Genomic DNA, 16,163 nt, shown 5'->3' with positions numbered 1-16,163 from the left:
ACTCAAAATGATTAAAACAAGGTTTTATTATATAGTCCAGGCTGATCTTGAAATCTCGTGCTCCAGTGAGACTCCTGAACCCTAGGACCACAGGCCTGAGCTATATAGCTCTGAATAATCTGGGTGGACTTGGGAGAATGTTTACTCCATTATAGGAATCCCTACCTAAATGTCTGCTTTCTTAGTCCTGTCTCAGCAACTTCTGCCCATTCTCAGCCTCTAAGTCTGAATAACCATTTATTCAGAATCAGGTATCCTTTTAAGTCTGTTAGAATATATTGTCAAATGGCTTATTTCTCTGTTGACTAAAGTAAGGAATGGTTTTCTATGTTTCAGTTTGTTTATTTGTTTTTTTAACAGGTTCCCTAATTGAGCAGCTAACTACAGAAAAATATGAATGTATGGTGTGCTGTGAATTGGTTCAAGTTACAGCCCCAGTGTGGAGCTGTCAGAGCTGTTTTCACGTCTTTCATTTGAACTGCATCAAGAAGTGGGCCCGGTCTCCAGCATCTCATGCAGGTCAGTCATTTGTGTTTCCCGAGTTGTTTCTGTGCACTGCTTTAATAAATTTGGGTTATAAACCTGGCTTTAAAATGCTAGCCAGGAGGTGGTGGTGCACTCCTTTAATCCCGGCAGACAGATGCAGGTGGGTCTTTGTGAGTTCAAGGCCAGCCTGGTCTACAAAGCAGGTTTCAGGATAGCCAGAGCTACATGAGACTCTATCTCTAAGAAAAAAAAAATCCTCTTAAGCATTTATCTATAGGTAGAATGTTACTTTATTCTCTTGTTTTATGATGGGACTTAAGTTGTAGATCTTAAATAAACCAGCTAAACATAACTACGAAAATATTTAGCCGTGAAATCAATAATTTTTTAATTGGAAATGGTAGGTTTCATTGAAATGCAACTATAAAAAGTGTTTTTTGGACTAATGAAATGGCATAAAGTGGAAGGGTACTTTGTATCAAATATATATTTCATAGGAGAGAGACAACTCCTGAAAGTTGTCCTCTGATCCCCAACATGTGTTATAGCTCTCCAGAGCACACACACAAAAGTAAATGTAATACCAAAATGATTTGAGAAAGCATTCATTACCAAGTGTAGTGGCTCACACTTTAATCCCAGAAGTTGGAAGGCAAAGGTGGAAGTATTTCTGTGAGTTTGAAGCCAGCCTGCTCCACATAGCAGGTTTCAGGCTAGCCAGAGCTACACAGTAAGACCCTGCTCCCCCCAAAAAACCCGTGTGTGTGTGTGTGTAGTTTGCTTAGACATTTATATAAATTGTTTAATTTATCCTTCAGATATTAGGTTATTTCTGCATATCACAAATTTCTGTAGTATTATAGGTAATGCAGATCTTGCTGATAATATGCTCCCTGTCTTGTGGCTTTTTAATTCAGGACATAAGGATTTTCCTGTATACCCAATAGTTTTTCTCTTCAAGTTAATATTGAAAGTAGAGGTGATGAGCAACGTGGATACCTACTTGATTCACTGTGTTAGTAGGTCTTTGTAGCCTGAATACAGTATTTAATGAAGCATTCAACAATGTGATTTATTTGCCTTTTTTTTTTTTTTTGAGAACTTTATTCAGGAGTAAAGCAATAGGACGAAATTAATAAATTAAAAGTTAGAGGGAGCACCTCAGGGTGAGAGTTACTTAAGAGCCTAGATCTGTTTCTTAAATGTCTGATAATATTCAGCATTTTAATTCTAACTGCTTCAATGATGTGAATTCCTATAGATTTACTTTTTTTCTTTGTGAAACAGGGTCTCCCTAGACCTTGAACTCAGAGAGAACCTGCCTCTTGCCTTCCAAGTGCTGGGATTAAGAGGATATGTCACTATACTTGGCCAGAAGTTTAAAATTACAGTACTGCTTTTTCAGGAGGGTGCAGAGGGGCAAGCCCTAGAGACCTGGATAGACCAAGCACACTCCCTACTGCTGAGCTATATCCCTAACTCAGCATGTGCTGTGGAAAGACATCTTATTGATAGATTCTTTTCTTTCTTTCTTTTTAAACAGATGGCCAGAGTGGTTGGAGATGCCCTGCTTGTCAGAATGTTTCCGCACATGTTCCTAATGCTTATACTTGTTTCTGTGGTAAGTTTATTTACATACACTGGAGCACTTTTTATTCCTACGTTGTACCTCAGTGATCTGCAGGGCTCGCTTCAGAAGTGCCTGATAGACCTCAAAGTAAGAGGCTCTACTATTGAACTCATGCTTCCATCACCAGGTGGAGCCCTGGGCCGTGGTGCTCCTGGCAGGCTCTTCTGGAGGTGGGTCTTCTGATTATGCCAGCCAGGCTCATGCTGGTTCTAAGCAATCAGTTGAGGCAGATATTGATGTGTGTTCCCCTCAGTGCTAGCTGTAATACCTTTTATTACCTTTATTAATTTTAGATTTAAGCCATGTACAAAAGATAGTGTTTAATTTAAGACATCAATCGTTTGTCTGTATAGTGGAGAGATTTTTCTATAAATTGGCAGTACAAATTAACCTTGAATCTTCTCTCTCTATAGAATAGTTTTTTCCTTGTTTTGCCTGTTTGTTTTTTTTTTAATTTAAATAGTTTTTTTAATTGATTCTTTGGGAATTTTACATCATGTACCCTAATTCCACTGACCTCCTGGTCTCTCATCCTCCCCTCACCCCTACAGCACTCCCCCAAAAACAAAATAAAAAAAAAAACAAAGCAAGCAAACAAACAAGAACAAACCAAACCAAAAAGAACCTCTTCATTTCTCCGTCTTTCCCGCCTGTGCAACACCTCTCCATTCGTCCTGCTGGCACTGGGAGTGGCGTGTCACACAGTACACACTTTGTCCCATCAGCTTCACTAGCAGATGTTCTTTGTAATGAGTCCCTGCTCTGGTTTCTGGTACACCATCATCATTGGATCCTCACCTAAACTCTCCTAAGGTAGTCCACAGGCTCCCTAAGTCATGAAGATCCTGCTGATATTGTTCCACAGGACCAGCCTCTCACGAGTTCCAGCAGATCCTAGATGGGTTTGATGTTAGAGTAGGCCAACCCAAGACCCTGGTATGGGCCTAGGGGTAACTGAGCTGGTCATTCCAGGCCACTGGAGCCACTAGCCTCAGGTGAGAGGATGGAGCCATTTCCCCTATGCCCATGCCATCAGGGTCATGGTTCTCCCTCACCTGTGGTGAAGGGTGGGGACCATCTCTCCCAATGCAGGGGTCAACTCTCTTGTTGCAATGTCCAGCAAGAGGCAAGGCTAGCTTTTCCAGAGCTAGTGAAGGGTTCCTATGGCCCCTGAGGTGGCACAGGCCACAGACATCTACACAACCCAGCTTTGGTGGTAGCATGGTCCCCAGACATCACCAAGGCCTCAAGTTGCCTCCCCAACCTGGGCTTTAGTATGACCTTTGGTGGCAATACAGAACTTGGACTTCAGCACAGATCTGTCTCAGTAGGACCATGGACTCAGAAAGGGTGCTCAGCAACATCTGGGTCTGGATGTCACCATTGCCTCAGGTGGCAGTACATGCCATTCAGATCAGCACAGCCCCAGAGGTAGTGTGACCCTTGGACACCAACTTGGCCCCAGACCTTGGGTGTCCACATTGTGTTTGATGGTAACAAGAGCCTCAGACAACACAGACCCTGGCTGCAGTTGGGCCACAGACTCAGACATGGCCCTGAACTGCAGCTCAGGCCCCAATGTCACAATGGCATCAGGTAGCAGCACAGGCAGGCCACTCAGATCTGCATGGCCCTGGCTGCAGCATGACCCTTGGACACTATCATGGAGTCAGGTGGCTGACCCAACCCTGGGCGTCCACCCAGACCCTGACCACTATGGGGCCACAGACCCTGACATGGCCCTCAAAATAGCAACCTGGACTGAGGTGACACCAAGTTTTTCCTGGTTTTTTTGTTGTTGTTGTTGTTGTTGTTGTTGTTGTTGTTGTTGTTGTTGTTGATTTGAGATGATCTGTGTAGCCCTAGCTGTCCTGGAACATACTATGTAGACCAGGCCAGACTTGAACTCACAGAGGTCCACCTGCCTTTGTCTTCCTGGTGCTGAGATTAGAGACACGTGCCACACTCTCCAGCTCCCTTTTCCTGTTTTTTAATAGCTACACCTTTTTGTTTTTTGTTTTGATCCGGATGCTAATTTCTACTGCTAGCTGTATGTCTTTTCTGTCCTTTCTCTACCCACCCTCTCAGCCTCGCCCACAGTGCCAGAACATGTTAAAGAAGTGTCCTGCCACTGAGCTGTACTCCAGTTCTCTCCCTTTATTTCCTTCTGATCATTACCGCAGATAATTCTTTGTTCATTTATTTAAGATTTCTTAGTTAATAGATTTTGTTCAGTAGTCAAAATGGCATTTTCATAGGTAAAAATGACTGTCTTTTTCAGGTAATCTTGATGTTAGGATTTATCATGCTAAGTAGAGTGTTTAATAAGTAGCATCGCAGTCAGCTTTTTGTTTTAGCGTGTGAGATAACAGTTGTACTGCTGAAAACCACGTTTAAGTTTCACACTGTCTCTGTTTGACGCTGTACTCTGTTTCGAAAAGTTGAGAATATGGTTGAAATTTACAGCATTGACTTTCTCATCTGATGTGTTGTAGGTAAAGTAAAGAATCCTGAATGGAGCAGAAATGAAATTCCACATAGTTGTGGTGAGGTTTGTAGGAAGAAACAGCCTGGCCAGGACTGTCCACATTCCTGTAACCTGTAAGTTGGAGTGATGGATTTCTGGGGACTCAGTGGGTGTGCTTTGCTAGTGCCTTTAAGTACACATACCATTATCACGGAACAAGAGGGGTAAAGAGTGCCTTTGTAGTGAGCACTCTGCACAAGTTATTAATCCTTTCCATGGCCATGTGTAGGTATGATCATTTCTACTTTATAGACGAAACTCAGGAAGGCTAAGCCTCGTGCCCAGTGTTGCAGTGCTAAGAAGTGATAGGGCTGGGTATGAAAAGCCAGTGATCCTTCCACCGTTTTGTACTGCTAGCCCTAAAAAGAAGAGAGCCTTGGATATCTATAGGGAAAGCACTTGTTTAACATCCTGTATGGTAGGACTTTGAGGTTGGGAGGGGTGCTTGTTTTTCTTTTTCACAAAATTGTGTTGCCCATATGATTAATTAGACTTTCCTGTAATTGCTTTTAATTTCCGAAGGATTGCATTTGCCATCATTTAGAATGCCCCTCCCCAGAATACAAATTGCAGACCCTTGTTATCACATGGTTCTCTGGAAGAGCAGCAAGCACTCTTAACTACCCCACCAACTCTTCAGACGCCTATAGATTTTAGGATTTTGTTGTTCTTTAACAGCCCTGGCTGTCCTGGAACTAACTTTGTAGACCAGGCTGGCCTCTGCCTCCCAAGGGCTGGGATTAAAGGCATGTTCCACCAAACCCAGCTTGTAGGAGAAGGGGACCAGCTGGATTGGGAAGAAAGGACAAGAACAGACAGTGGGGCGAGGGTGAACATCATCAAAAATATATGATATGCATGTATGGGCTTTATTATTTGTGCTTGTGCATGCGTGTATATGCAGGCCCCAGGCCCACATGGAAGTGAGGGGAGTTTTGTGCTGTCGTTCCTCCTTTCCATGGCCTCTGGGGATGAAAGTCAGCAGCTCACAGGCTCAGAGAGCAAGCGCCTTTACTTGCTGAGTACCTCCACTGCCCTGTTTTGTTACTTTGTTTTGTGTTTTGAGACAAGATCTGATGCTATAGCCCTAGCGGCCCTCATCCAATCTGTTATTCTCATGCCTCACCTTCCCATGTGCTGGCATTACAAGTGTGAGCCAGCACTGTGCCCAGGAGAGAAACCACTATTTTGAATGATATATATTCATTTTTTAAAAAAGTCCTCTCCCCAATTTGTAGAAATTCCCAAAATAGGATTAAAGAGAGGTGGCTTGGGTCAAGGTGCTTGCTGCAAAGACTGAGACCTGGGTTTGAGCTCAGAGGTCTTACATGGTAAAGAAGAAGACTGACTCCAACAGCTTGTCTTCAGACCTGCACATGGCATGGTGGACCATGTACACACAAACATACAAAATAGAAGTGGAGTTTCTTACCCAGTCTATGATTGACACTGGTTCTACACGAAGACAGTATTTATCAAAACATATTTAAATTCCTTTTTTTCTTCTTCTGACTTCCACAACATTTTGTTCAGATGTCTGATTCTAGCCTAGAGCACATCACTAAGCTCAGTTTCCCTTGCCCTCCCGCCCTGTGCTGGGATTCTGTTTCCTACCTGCGTGCTGTGCGCGTGTAAGCCACCTTCCCACTGGTACTGCTGTCACCAGCTGATGGGGTGTGTCTGTTCCTCTCGTGGAGTAAGCGCATGTGGGCACTGTAGCTCCATTCCTTCTTTCCTTCCTCCTCCCGAGAATCCAATCCAGGGTCTCCAATACTAGGAAAGGGTAAAAAAAGGGGGGAGGGCTGGAGAGATGGCTCAGAGGTTGAGAGCACTGACTGCTCTTCCACAGGTCCTGAGTTCAATTCTCAGCAACCACATGGTGGCTCACAGCCATCTGTAATGAGATCTGGTGCCCTCTTCTGGCCAGCCAGCATACAGACAGAACACTGCATACGTAATAAACAAACAAATAAATAAATAAAGAGGGAAGGGCTGGAGAGATGGCTCAGATGTTAAGAGCATTGGCTGCTCTTCCAGAGATCTTGAGTTCAATTCCCAGCAACCACATGGTGGCTTAAAACCATCTTAATGAGATCTGGTGCCCTCTTCTAGCCTGCAGGCATACACGAAGAAGGAACAATGTGTACATAATAAATCAGCCAAAAAAAAAAAAAAAACGTGGCAAGGTTTGTGGGTTTTGTTTTGTTTTGTTTTTCCCAAGACAGGATTTCTCTGTTTAGCCCTTGCTGTCCTGGAACTCACTCTGTAGACCAGGCTGGCCTCAAACTCAGAGATGCACCTGCCTCTGCCTCCTGAGTGCTGGAATTAAAGGTGTGTGCCACCACTGCCCAGCTACTTGTTTTTCTAAAATGATTGTTATTCTGAAATGATAATGCTGTCAACTTTTTCTACATAAAAATATTTATTATTGTCTTTTTGAAGCAGTCTTACTTTGTAACCTTAGCTGGCTTAAAGTTCATTATGTAGATCAGGCTGGCCTCAAATTTGCTATGTTCCTTCTGCCTGTGCTTCCTCAATGCTGGAATTATGTGCTACCTCATTTGTTTTAAAAATATAATTTTTTTACCCCGGTTTTTTGAGACAGTTGCTTTGTGTAATAGTCCTGGAGGTACTGAAACTCACTTTGTAGACTGGCTTCGAGGTCACAGAAATCTATCCGCCTACCTCTGCTCCATCGTGCCCGGCCAATTTGTTTCTTAATTAAGTGTCTTTTGAGAAATACTAAGACATTGCATAGTAGGCTGATTTGTGGCCTGTCCTAGTTTGCTTTTGTTGCTGTGGTCAGAAGCTGACCAAGATCAATGGGAAGGAAAGGGTTTATTACACTTCTGAGTCAGAACCCATCAAGGAAGCCTCAAACGAGCTTAAGCAGGAGCCTGGAGACAGAGGCCAGGCTTAAGCAGAGGTCAGGAGGCGCATTGCTTGCTCTTCATAACCCAGGACCACCTTCCAAGGTGCTCCCTCCCACAGTGGCGCCGTCAGTCATCAGTCAAGACAGTGTCACAGGCATGTTCACAAGGCAGTTTGATGAAGGCAATACCTCGGCTGAGGTTTCCTCTTCCCTGTTGTCCAAGTTGGCAGCAAAGATTAGCCATCGCCTTGCCGTATTCACAGCAGGACACAGCAGCATTATTTGGATTTTGGTACATATAAATGGTTTCTTCATTAAAGCTTTTTCTCTTACAGTCTCTGCCATCCTGGACCCTGCCCGCCCTGCCCTGCTTTTACAACTAAAGCATGTGAATGTGGACGCACCAGGTAAAGTTAGAACTGGACTGAGGAAGAAGTCAGTTTCCATATGCACGATTCACATGTGATTGTCTGATGTAGATTAGTAAGCAGATAGAAGTGAATGGTTGGCATAAATAAAGTCATACCTGATGTCCCTGGGGACTTGGTTCCAGGACCTCTGGGGTTAAGGCAAAGCTAGAACCAAAGCTCTGTTAGCATCTTGTGAGGTAATCGTTCTGGCTGTATGCAGTGCAAACATGCCTGGTCCCAGGACACTGCTTTTGTGCTTCTAGTCTGAGCGTCTCAGATCTGGGCACACTGCTCCTTTCTTCCCTGTTTCGGAGGAAGCTAGGCAGAGTGAGAGAAGAACCCAGACTTCACCCATCCTTCCAGGGTTCTTTCCCCTCCTGCATACTGCTCAGTAGAAGACAGATGAATGATGATTAATTACCTAGGACAGATTCTCAGAGCGAGCCTTCATTTCTTCACTAATTAGAAAAGAGGGAAAGGCAGGAACAAAGGAGAAAGAAGTGGAAGGGATGGAGAGAATAGTTGAGGAACTAAAAATTGGTAGGATGGGGCTGGAGGGATTGCTTGGTGATTTAGAGTGCATGACCATTTTAGAAGACGAGATAGTTTCCAGCACCATGTTGGGCAGCTCACAGCTGCTGGTTACTCCACCTCTGAGGGGTATGACATCTGTAGCCTCTGTGGGCACCTGATCTCTGTTTATAAGAACAGAATTTTAAATAATAAAAATAAATCTTTAAAAATTAGAAGAAAACATGTTAGGGGCAGCAAAATCAAGAGAATGTTTACTGGGTGTTCAGGGAAGGGTTTGGATTTTACTGTTATTTTGTCTATATAGTGAGGACTTTCAGAGTAATGTATTTGTGTTTTTATAGGCACACAGTTCGCTGTGGTCAGGCTGTCTCAGTCCACTGTTCTAACGTGTGTGAAAATATTTTGAACTGTGGTCAACACCACTGTGCTGAGCTGTGCCATGGGGGTCAGTGCCAGCCTTGCCGGATCATATTAAACCAGAGTAAGTGGAATGCACATGTTAGCAATGCTCAATTTTTCTGGAATTGTGTGTTATGTCAACTATATTACAGCAAAACTGCTTCACAGAAGCCTATACTAGAGGGAAGGTTTGGGGGATGGGCATCAAAAACAAGCTCATAGTGAGGTGTCTGTCTATGTACTTAACCAGGGTTTCTAAAATTAAAAAAAAAAAAAAAAAACAAATGTTGGCAAGGGCATTTGGCATCTTCATTCAGTGTTGGCAGATGTACAAAATGCTAGTCATTTTGGACAACTGTTTGTCAGTTTCTTATAAAATTAAACATATGTATATGTTATGACCCAGCCATTCCGCTCTGATATTTGCATACCAAGTATGCAGAGAAAGGACTGTACAGGAATATGTGTTTCTAAGAACCTCAAACTGAAAACAACCTAGATGTCCTTTAACTGGAGGAAGGAACAGATAAGTGAATTTTTTTCCTTTCTTTTTTTGAGACTGGCCTTATTATGGTGGCCAGAATGTTCTCAAATCCCTAGCGTTCTGCCTTACCTTCCCAAGAAGCTGGGACTAAGGAGTGTACCATTAAATAGTCTTTTGGCCACATATGTAGTTTATTTTGTCACATGTTGATTCTTCAAGGACCTTTTTCAGCCTTATCTAGAAATTGAATGCACATTGCTTCTGGGTGTTCATTAAATGCCAAACATACAGCTTAAGGCTGGTTCCGTAATACTGTTCAGGCAGCTGTGACCCTTGACCCTGCTGCTACTCTTGTGGTTCTGTCTCTCTTGCTAAGCACACCCAGCAGCCTTTTGGTATTGAACTCATGATCATTTCCTAATCAACTAGAGAACTCCATTTTGTTTTTATTGTGATTTTCTGCACTACCCTCCTTTCTCCCTCCATGTGCATATATGATTGTGTGGTATATGTTCGTGTGTATAATAAGCATGTTAAAGTATGTGGGCACAAGTGTGTTTCAACAGGTGTCACGTGTGAGCATATGAATACCTGAAATTGGCATTGAATGCCTTCCTTAATTACTTTCTACTTTACTCTTTTACATTTATGGGATTTATATATTGTGTATGAAAGTATGTGTGTGGAGACACATGCCATAACGTGGGAGATTGAATCAGTTCTCTCTTTATGCCTCCTGAGTTCCAGGGATCGAGTTCTGCTTATCGGGTTGGCAGTAGGCATCCTTACCTACTGAGCCATCTCACCAGCCTCATTCTCCACTTTACTGAGTCCAGAGCTCTTTGATTGGCTAGTCTAGGTAGCTAGCTTGCTCTAGGGATCTCCCATTTTGTCTCCTGAATATTGGGATTATAGATTGCCTTCCACACCTGCCAGCCATTTATGAGGGTTCTGGGAATTAGTTAGAACTCTGGTCGCCTTGCTTGTTTGGCAAGTGTTTTTTTCTTTCTTTTTTCTGTGCTTGATCACTTTTATAAACCTTCCATCATGTTAAACACACCCCTCCCAACAGGGCTGATCAAACAGGCAATCTGAGACAGTGCTTAAATAGACAACCTGAAGACCTTTACTTTGATCTGCATTTATTTTATGCTGAATTTATTCCCTTGCCATAAGTTTTTGTTTCTTCTGGGATATCTTTTTCTTCTGTGCACCCTCCTCTTGTGGCTTCTGGACAGTTTGTTCATTTCAGTGAGGATCATCCATTGTGGCAGGGGATCTCGTGTACGGATTTATCCTGAGCTCCATCAGTTCGTCAGCGCATCTTTGGTGCTTTGTTCACTGGTCGATGGTGTGAGACCATCCATCTAAACCCTTCCATCCAGCACTGCTCTGTGTTTTTAAGCACATGCAGCAGAAACTCAGCACTTTTTTTTGACCACTGACCCTGTGTCCAGCCCTACTGTGTTTGGCCTGGGCGCACCTACCGCCTTCACCATTGTACTATCAGAATGCACCCATTGCTCCTTTAAAGTGACATCTTCCAGGTATTTTGGTGGCTTTTCTGATATGCATACCCTTGATGGCCTGGGCAGTTTCATGGATGTTCTTAAAGTGAACCCAAAAATTTGATCCTCTTTGCATGATTTTGTAGGTTTTTCTGGGTCAAGAGGGTAGCAAATCATCTTCACAGGTTACCTCAGGCCACTTACATCTTGGCAAGTGTTTCTCCACTGAGCATTCTCCCTAGCCCAAATGTCCTGCCTATTAATTTACTCTTTCTTAGTTATAGCTGTATGTTCATTACCTCTGACAAAAAGACTGCTCTGTTTGGGTAGAAATACAGCTAAGAGCCTGGCATGGGGACTGATACCTGAAACCCCTGCCTTTAGAGGCTGAGACGGGAATGGTGAGAGTTTGAGGCCCACCTGAGCCATCATAACAAGTTCAGGCCAGCCTGCCAAGCCAGACCCTGCCTCAGAAGGAAAGAAAAGAAAGAGAGGAAACAGAACATGCCAAAGGAAAGGCTGCTTGTAGGAAGCTTTTGGTTGCTAGATTTTGCTCATCAGTTCATTGATCCAAAGGTATTAACTGTTCCCTTTATATTGATTCATCCAACAAATATTTGAAGAGATAATGAGTTTTAGAGTGGTGGATAAAGATGCACATATTCTTATTAGAAGACAGAATGTCTTTTGTTTTTTTAATGTGTATGGGTGTTTTGCCTGTGCATGCATGCAAGTGTGTGTGTCTGTGTCTGTGGGTGCTTGTGTGTTTGGTACCACATACATGCCTAGTGCCCAAGGAGGCCAGAAGAAGACATTGGATTTGTGAAACTGGACTTACAGGCAGTTGTGAGCCATCACATGGGTGCTGGGGAATTGAACCTGGATCTATAAGAGCAACTAGTACTCTTAACTACTGAGCCATCTCTCCAGCACTGGAATGTTTATTTTTAAAATGTAAAAAGTTTATGTTTTGGTGACTTGAAGCTATGTCTTCTCATATGCCAATAGTTCTGTCTAATACACTATTTTATAGATAGGATTTTTTAATTAATTAATTTATTTATTAAAGATTTCTAGGATTTTTTTTATGAGTTCTCACTATGTAGCCCTGTCTTGCCTAGGACTTGTTAATAAACCAGGCTGGTCTTGAACTCAATTACATTTATTCTTCTGTTCATTTTCTGTACCAGTAGATAGCCTAAGTTGTCCTTAGGAAGAAATTACCATTAATTAGTTACATGGAATTTCAGTTTTGTTTCTATTCTTTTGGTCACCATTTATCATGTGAGCAAGGTATACATGCATAAATTAATTTGTGATAAATATCCTTTGTGGAAAAAAAAAGTGCCCCCCCCCAAAAAAAAAAGATTGTGGGGCAGTGGTGACACACGCCTTTAATCCCAGCACTCAGAGGCAGGTAGATATCTGAATTCCAGGACAGCCAAGACTACACAGAGAAACCCTATCTCAGAAAAAGAAAGAAAAAATTGTAAAGTGATGCTTATGAGAAAAATTATGTAATTTAATGAAAATAACTTCAGATTTAACAGTAGTAGTAATCCAAATTATTAAGAATTTCATATTGTGGTAATGTTTTTTAATAGTGAGGCCTTTTTGAAAGCATTTGATATAAAGTATCAAGAATCCATTTTGCTTGTGTTGAAGTGAAAATGGGGACTCTGGATGTCAGCTGCTCTACTACCATACCACCAATTAAGCCTGCAGTGCCTTCTGCCATGGGGCTCCCCTAGCCCTAGGTACTAAGTTGTGTCCTTTTAGTTTGAGGCAGTCTGAAGAATATGTTGCGAGGCCCTAAGAGATATTGGCGGAGGAACGGGAGCTTTTATTTGTTCCCATGTAAAGCTCTTAGGTGTGTCAGAGAGCTCCTGTATAAACCATAGTAATTTTAGCATCATGTCTGACCTATGCTAATGAATATTTATAGACTATTGGGAATATTTTTAAAGCATGGATAGGTTGCTAATTTGTCTTTTAAATTGTGTCCTCAAGTGTGCTACTGTGGCAGCACCTCCCGAGATGTGTTATGTGGAACAGAAGTGGGGAAATCTGATGGATTTGGGGACTTCAGCTGTTTAAAGATATGTGGCAAGTAAGGTTTTACTTTTTCTTACTTAATTTAAGTTGCTTTTAGTTAAAACTTCATTTTATGTAACAGTTACATAATTGTCTATTGTTTTTATTAAAAGGGACTTGAAATGTGGGAACCATACCTGTTCTCAAGTGTGTCACCCTCAGCCTTGTCAGCCTTGCCCACGGCTCCCCCATTTGGTGCGATGTTGCCCTTGTGGCCAAACACCTCTCAGCCAGTTACTGGAACTTGGAAGTAATGGTCGGAAAACATGCATGGATCCTGTCCCTTCGTGTGGAAAAGTGTGTGGCAAACCCTTGTCCTGTGGTTCCTCAGGTAACTAGTTGACATAAAATTCATTTTATAGAATTTATTTGGGGGCTGAAGAGACAGCTCAGTGATCATCCAGAGACCCAGGTTCCATTCTCAGCACCCACATGGTGGCTCACAACTGGTTATCTGTAATAGCATTTCTAGAGGATCTGATGTCGTTCTTCTGGCCTACGTGAATATAGAGACAGCCCACACATGGTGCACAGACATACACATAAAATAAAAATTGAAAAGTTTTTTTTTTAATGAATGTAAATGTTTAGCAGCAATGATGCTTTAACCAAGTAATAAATGCCACTCTAAAGAGGTTCTCATAAACATAATAATCAAATTTGGACAGGTACTTTTTTATCTTTTTACTCAAAGTACTCTTATGAAAATACAGATTTCCCAAGTGATTTCTCCAATTTTGTTGACGTCGTTGGTTCTCTGAGCGCCTACTCTAGTGCAAACACCATATATATATATATATATATGGACAGATCCAGCATTCCACACATGTTTGCATGCCATCTTTTGTAATAGGAGCATGCTAAAACAACTGGGGGAGAAATTTAGGTCTGAAATTCCAAATGACAGAGTCTCAGCCAATTAAAGCACTTAAACAGTGCCTTCTAGCTAAGCCTCCTGGATAGCTGAGGGCAATACCTTGAGCATCATTTTTGGATGGATGCTTTTCTAAGATGGGAATTTTTCTATGCAGCTCTGGCGAGACTGGTACTATGTAGCTGAGTCTGGCATCAGATTGGTGGGTAGCTTCCTAACACAGTCTCTCCAGGGCTGGATGACTGATAGGAGCCACCATACCCAGATTGTATCATCTATAAGAAACCAGTCACTGAAGATAATTCTTTCCCGCTGTGATTGAGCACACATCTTTCTGTGGAGCCCCTCAGGTTTATCAGGCTATTTGCTCTACTCCTGTGTGCAGTTTGGATTGTTTTATATGCTTTCTGAGGATTTTTGTTGTGTTTCTTGTTAATATTTTTAGTGTGGCTGCCTCTGATCACTAATGATACCTTGCTTCCTCTTTTGTGACTTCTGGTCATTTGGATATAGAAATCAGAAAATTTCATCAGACTTTCTTCCTAAAGCAGGGTTTTGTGTGTCCCAGAATTACCTCACACTTGCTATGTAGCCGAGACTAACCTTGAGCTTGTGATTCTCTTGTCTCCAACTCCCAAGGACTCTGACTAACAGGCCTTAAATTCATTACATAATCAAATTGACCTTGAAGTCCCAATCCTCCTGAGTGCGCACAGTCGCGCACTCCTTAGGAAATTTTAATGCAGTGCTGGGGATCAGACCCAGGGCGTTCTGCAAGTTAGGCAAGCACCCTACCAACTGAGTTACATCTCCTGTCTCAAGAAAGGATAAAACAGAAAATTTTACCCTAAATCTGGTTAGCTATCAGGTGAATGTAGGTTGTCCACGTCTATAATGACAACAGCCTCAGTTGGTGGAATTTGGATTGTGACTTCAGAATTATCTGTGATTCCCAGGTAGCTTATAGAGCCCGGAGCATTTCATCGAAGTCATACATGATTAGATTCTAGGGAGATGTGAATCTAATATAAAGACTTTGCTTGGCACCTAAAGCAAAGGTCAGAAAAATCTATGCTTTGTGTCAGCAAGCAGCATGCATACCAAAACATATTCCAGCGACTGATGCTAGTCTCTGTCTTTGAACGTGCCCGGCTTGGATGAAGGGAAGCCGAGGGAGAAGCACTGACCACATTCTTCTCCCTCAGCTCCACTTTTGGAGTTATTAGGAGTAGAGGTGGAAAAACGGTGTTGGTAGTGAATTGGAAGAATCAGAGTAAGTCGCTGCGATTCTCACTCCCCGCTCTTTCCTTTGTATTGAAGATTTCATCCATACCTGTGAGAAGCTCTGCCATGAAGGAGACTGTGGGCCATGCTCTCGCACGTCAGTCATTTCCTGCAGATGCTCTTTCAGGACAAAGGTAAACTGTTAGAGTCCCTGTCATCGCCTCCTTTTTAAATGGTGATTGTCAGTGAGGAGGACCCAAAATAACCCAGTTTACTCACTGGATCCCACCTATGTACACTGACATACCTACCGTGCCCCATTTTTAGGATAGACTGGAGGGTTATAGCACTCGCGGTTCGGAGGTCAGTCACAGGGGTGAGGCAGTGTTAGCAACTGCAGGTGTGAAGAAGGAACAAAGACTGCTCTCATTTAGCCAAATGAGAATTGGACACAGCCCTCAAAACTCCTCCCCTGAGAGTTTGGACCGCTGCTGAAGTAGCCAACATGCTCACTTAATTCTTCTGAGCTGAAGGTCAGGGGCCCCAGGACCTCACACAGCCTGGTAATTTGGCAGACTCTTCTAATTCACTGAAAAACTGAAAACTATCACAGTCATTGTTACAGTTTTTCTTTTGTCTTTTTCCTTTTTTTTTTAAGATTTGTTTATTTTATGGAAATGAGTACTCTAACTGCAAGTACCTCTGGAAGAGCAGCCATCTCTCCGGCCCCACCAGTGCAGGAAGGGACACAAACTAAAATTAGTCCGTGAGGAAACATGTAGGAAAGAATATGAGAAGGGAGCACATGTGAAGCTTTTGTTTGTCATTTGTCCTTCCCCATGGAGTTGGGACAGCATTACCTTCCAGTATCTGACAGTATATGAGAGTATTCCAGCCAGGAAGGCTCACCGAAGCCTGTGTGTTGAGAAGTTTATTGTACTGGTATAATTTACTACCTACAAAGCCAGTCTGTCTTTCCAGAGTTTGTGTGACCAAAGCCTCAACCTTAAGACTGTCCAGTGTGGCCAACCTGCTTCTATGGCATAGTCTTAGACTATCCAGTTGACACAAACCATAAACAAATAATGTTATTCGACTAAACAGCATCTTTTGAGAGTCAA

General features: G+C 42.6%; 1 protein-coding gene across 1 annotated transcript in view; it reads left to right on the top strand.

The window, feature by feature from the left end:
- The window catches only part of Nfx1 (nuclear transcription factor, X-box binding 1), a 64,335-nt gene that overhangs the window by 12,235 nt on the left and 35,937 nt on the right, over nt 1-16,163 (top strand). Inside the window, exons 3-10 of the mRNA XM_050155911.1 lie at nt 361-519; nt 2,030-2,107; nt 4,612-4,717; nt 7,851-7,922; nt 8,801-8,940; nt 12,861-12,960; nt 13,058-13,275; nt 15,139-15,236. Coding sequence (XP_050011868.1) covers nt 361-519; nt 2,030-2,107; nt 4,612-4,717; nt 7,851-7,922; nt 8,801-8,940; nt 12,861-12,960; nt 13,058-13,275; nt 15,139-15,236 — 971 coding nt within the window. The remainder of the gene's footprint in view (nt 1-360; nt 520-2,029; nt 2,108-4,611; nt 4,718-7,850; nt 7,923-8,800; nt 8,941-12,860; nt 12,961-13,057; nt 13,276-15,138; nt 15,237-16,163) is intronic.

The sequence above is a fragment of the Alexandromys fortis genome, unplaced genomic scaffold (genome assembly GCF_014885135.2).
Source record: "Alexandromys fortis isolate MF-2015 unplaced genomic scaffold, M_Fortis_MF-2015_v1.1 scaffold_92, whole genome shotgun sequence".
In the NCBI taxonomy this organism is placed as follows: Eukaryota; Metazoa; Chordata; class Mammalia; order Rodentia; family Cricetidae; genus Alexandromys; species Alexandromys fortis.
This window is presented reverse-complemented; position numbering and strand designations above follow the sequence as displayed.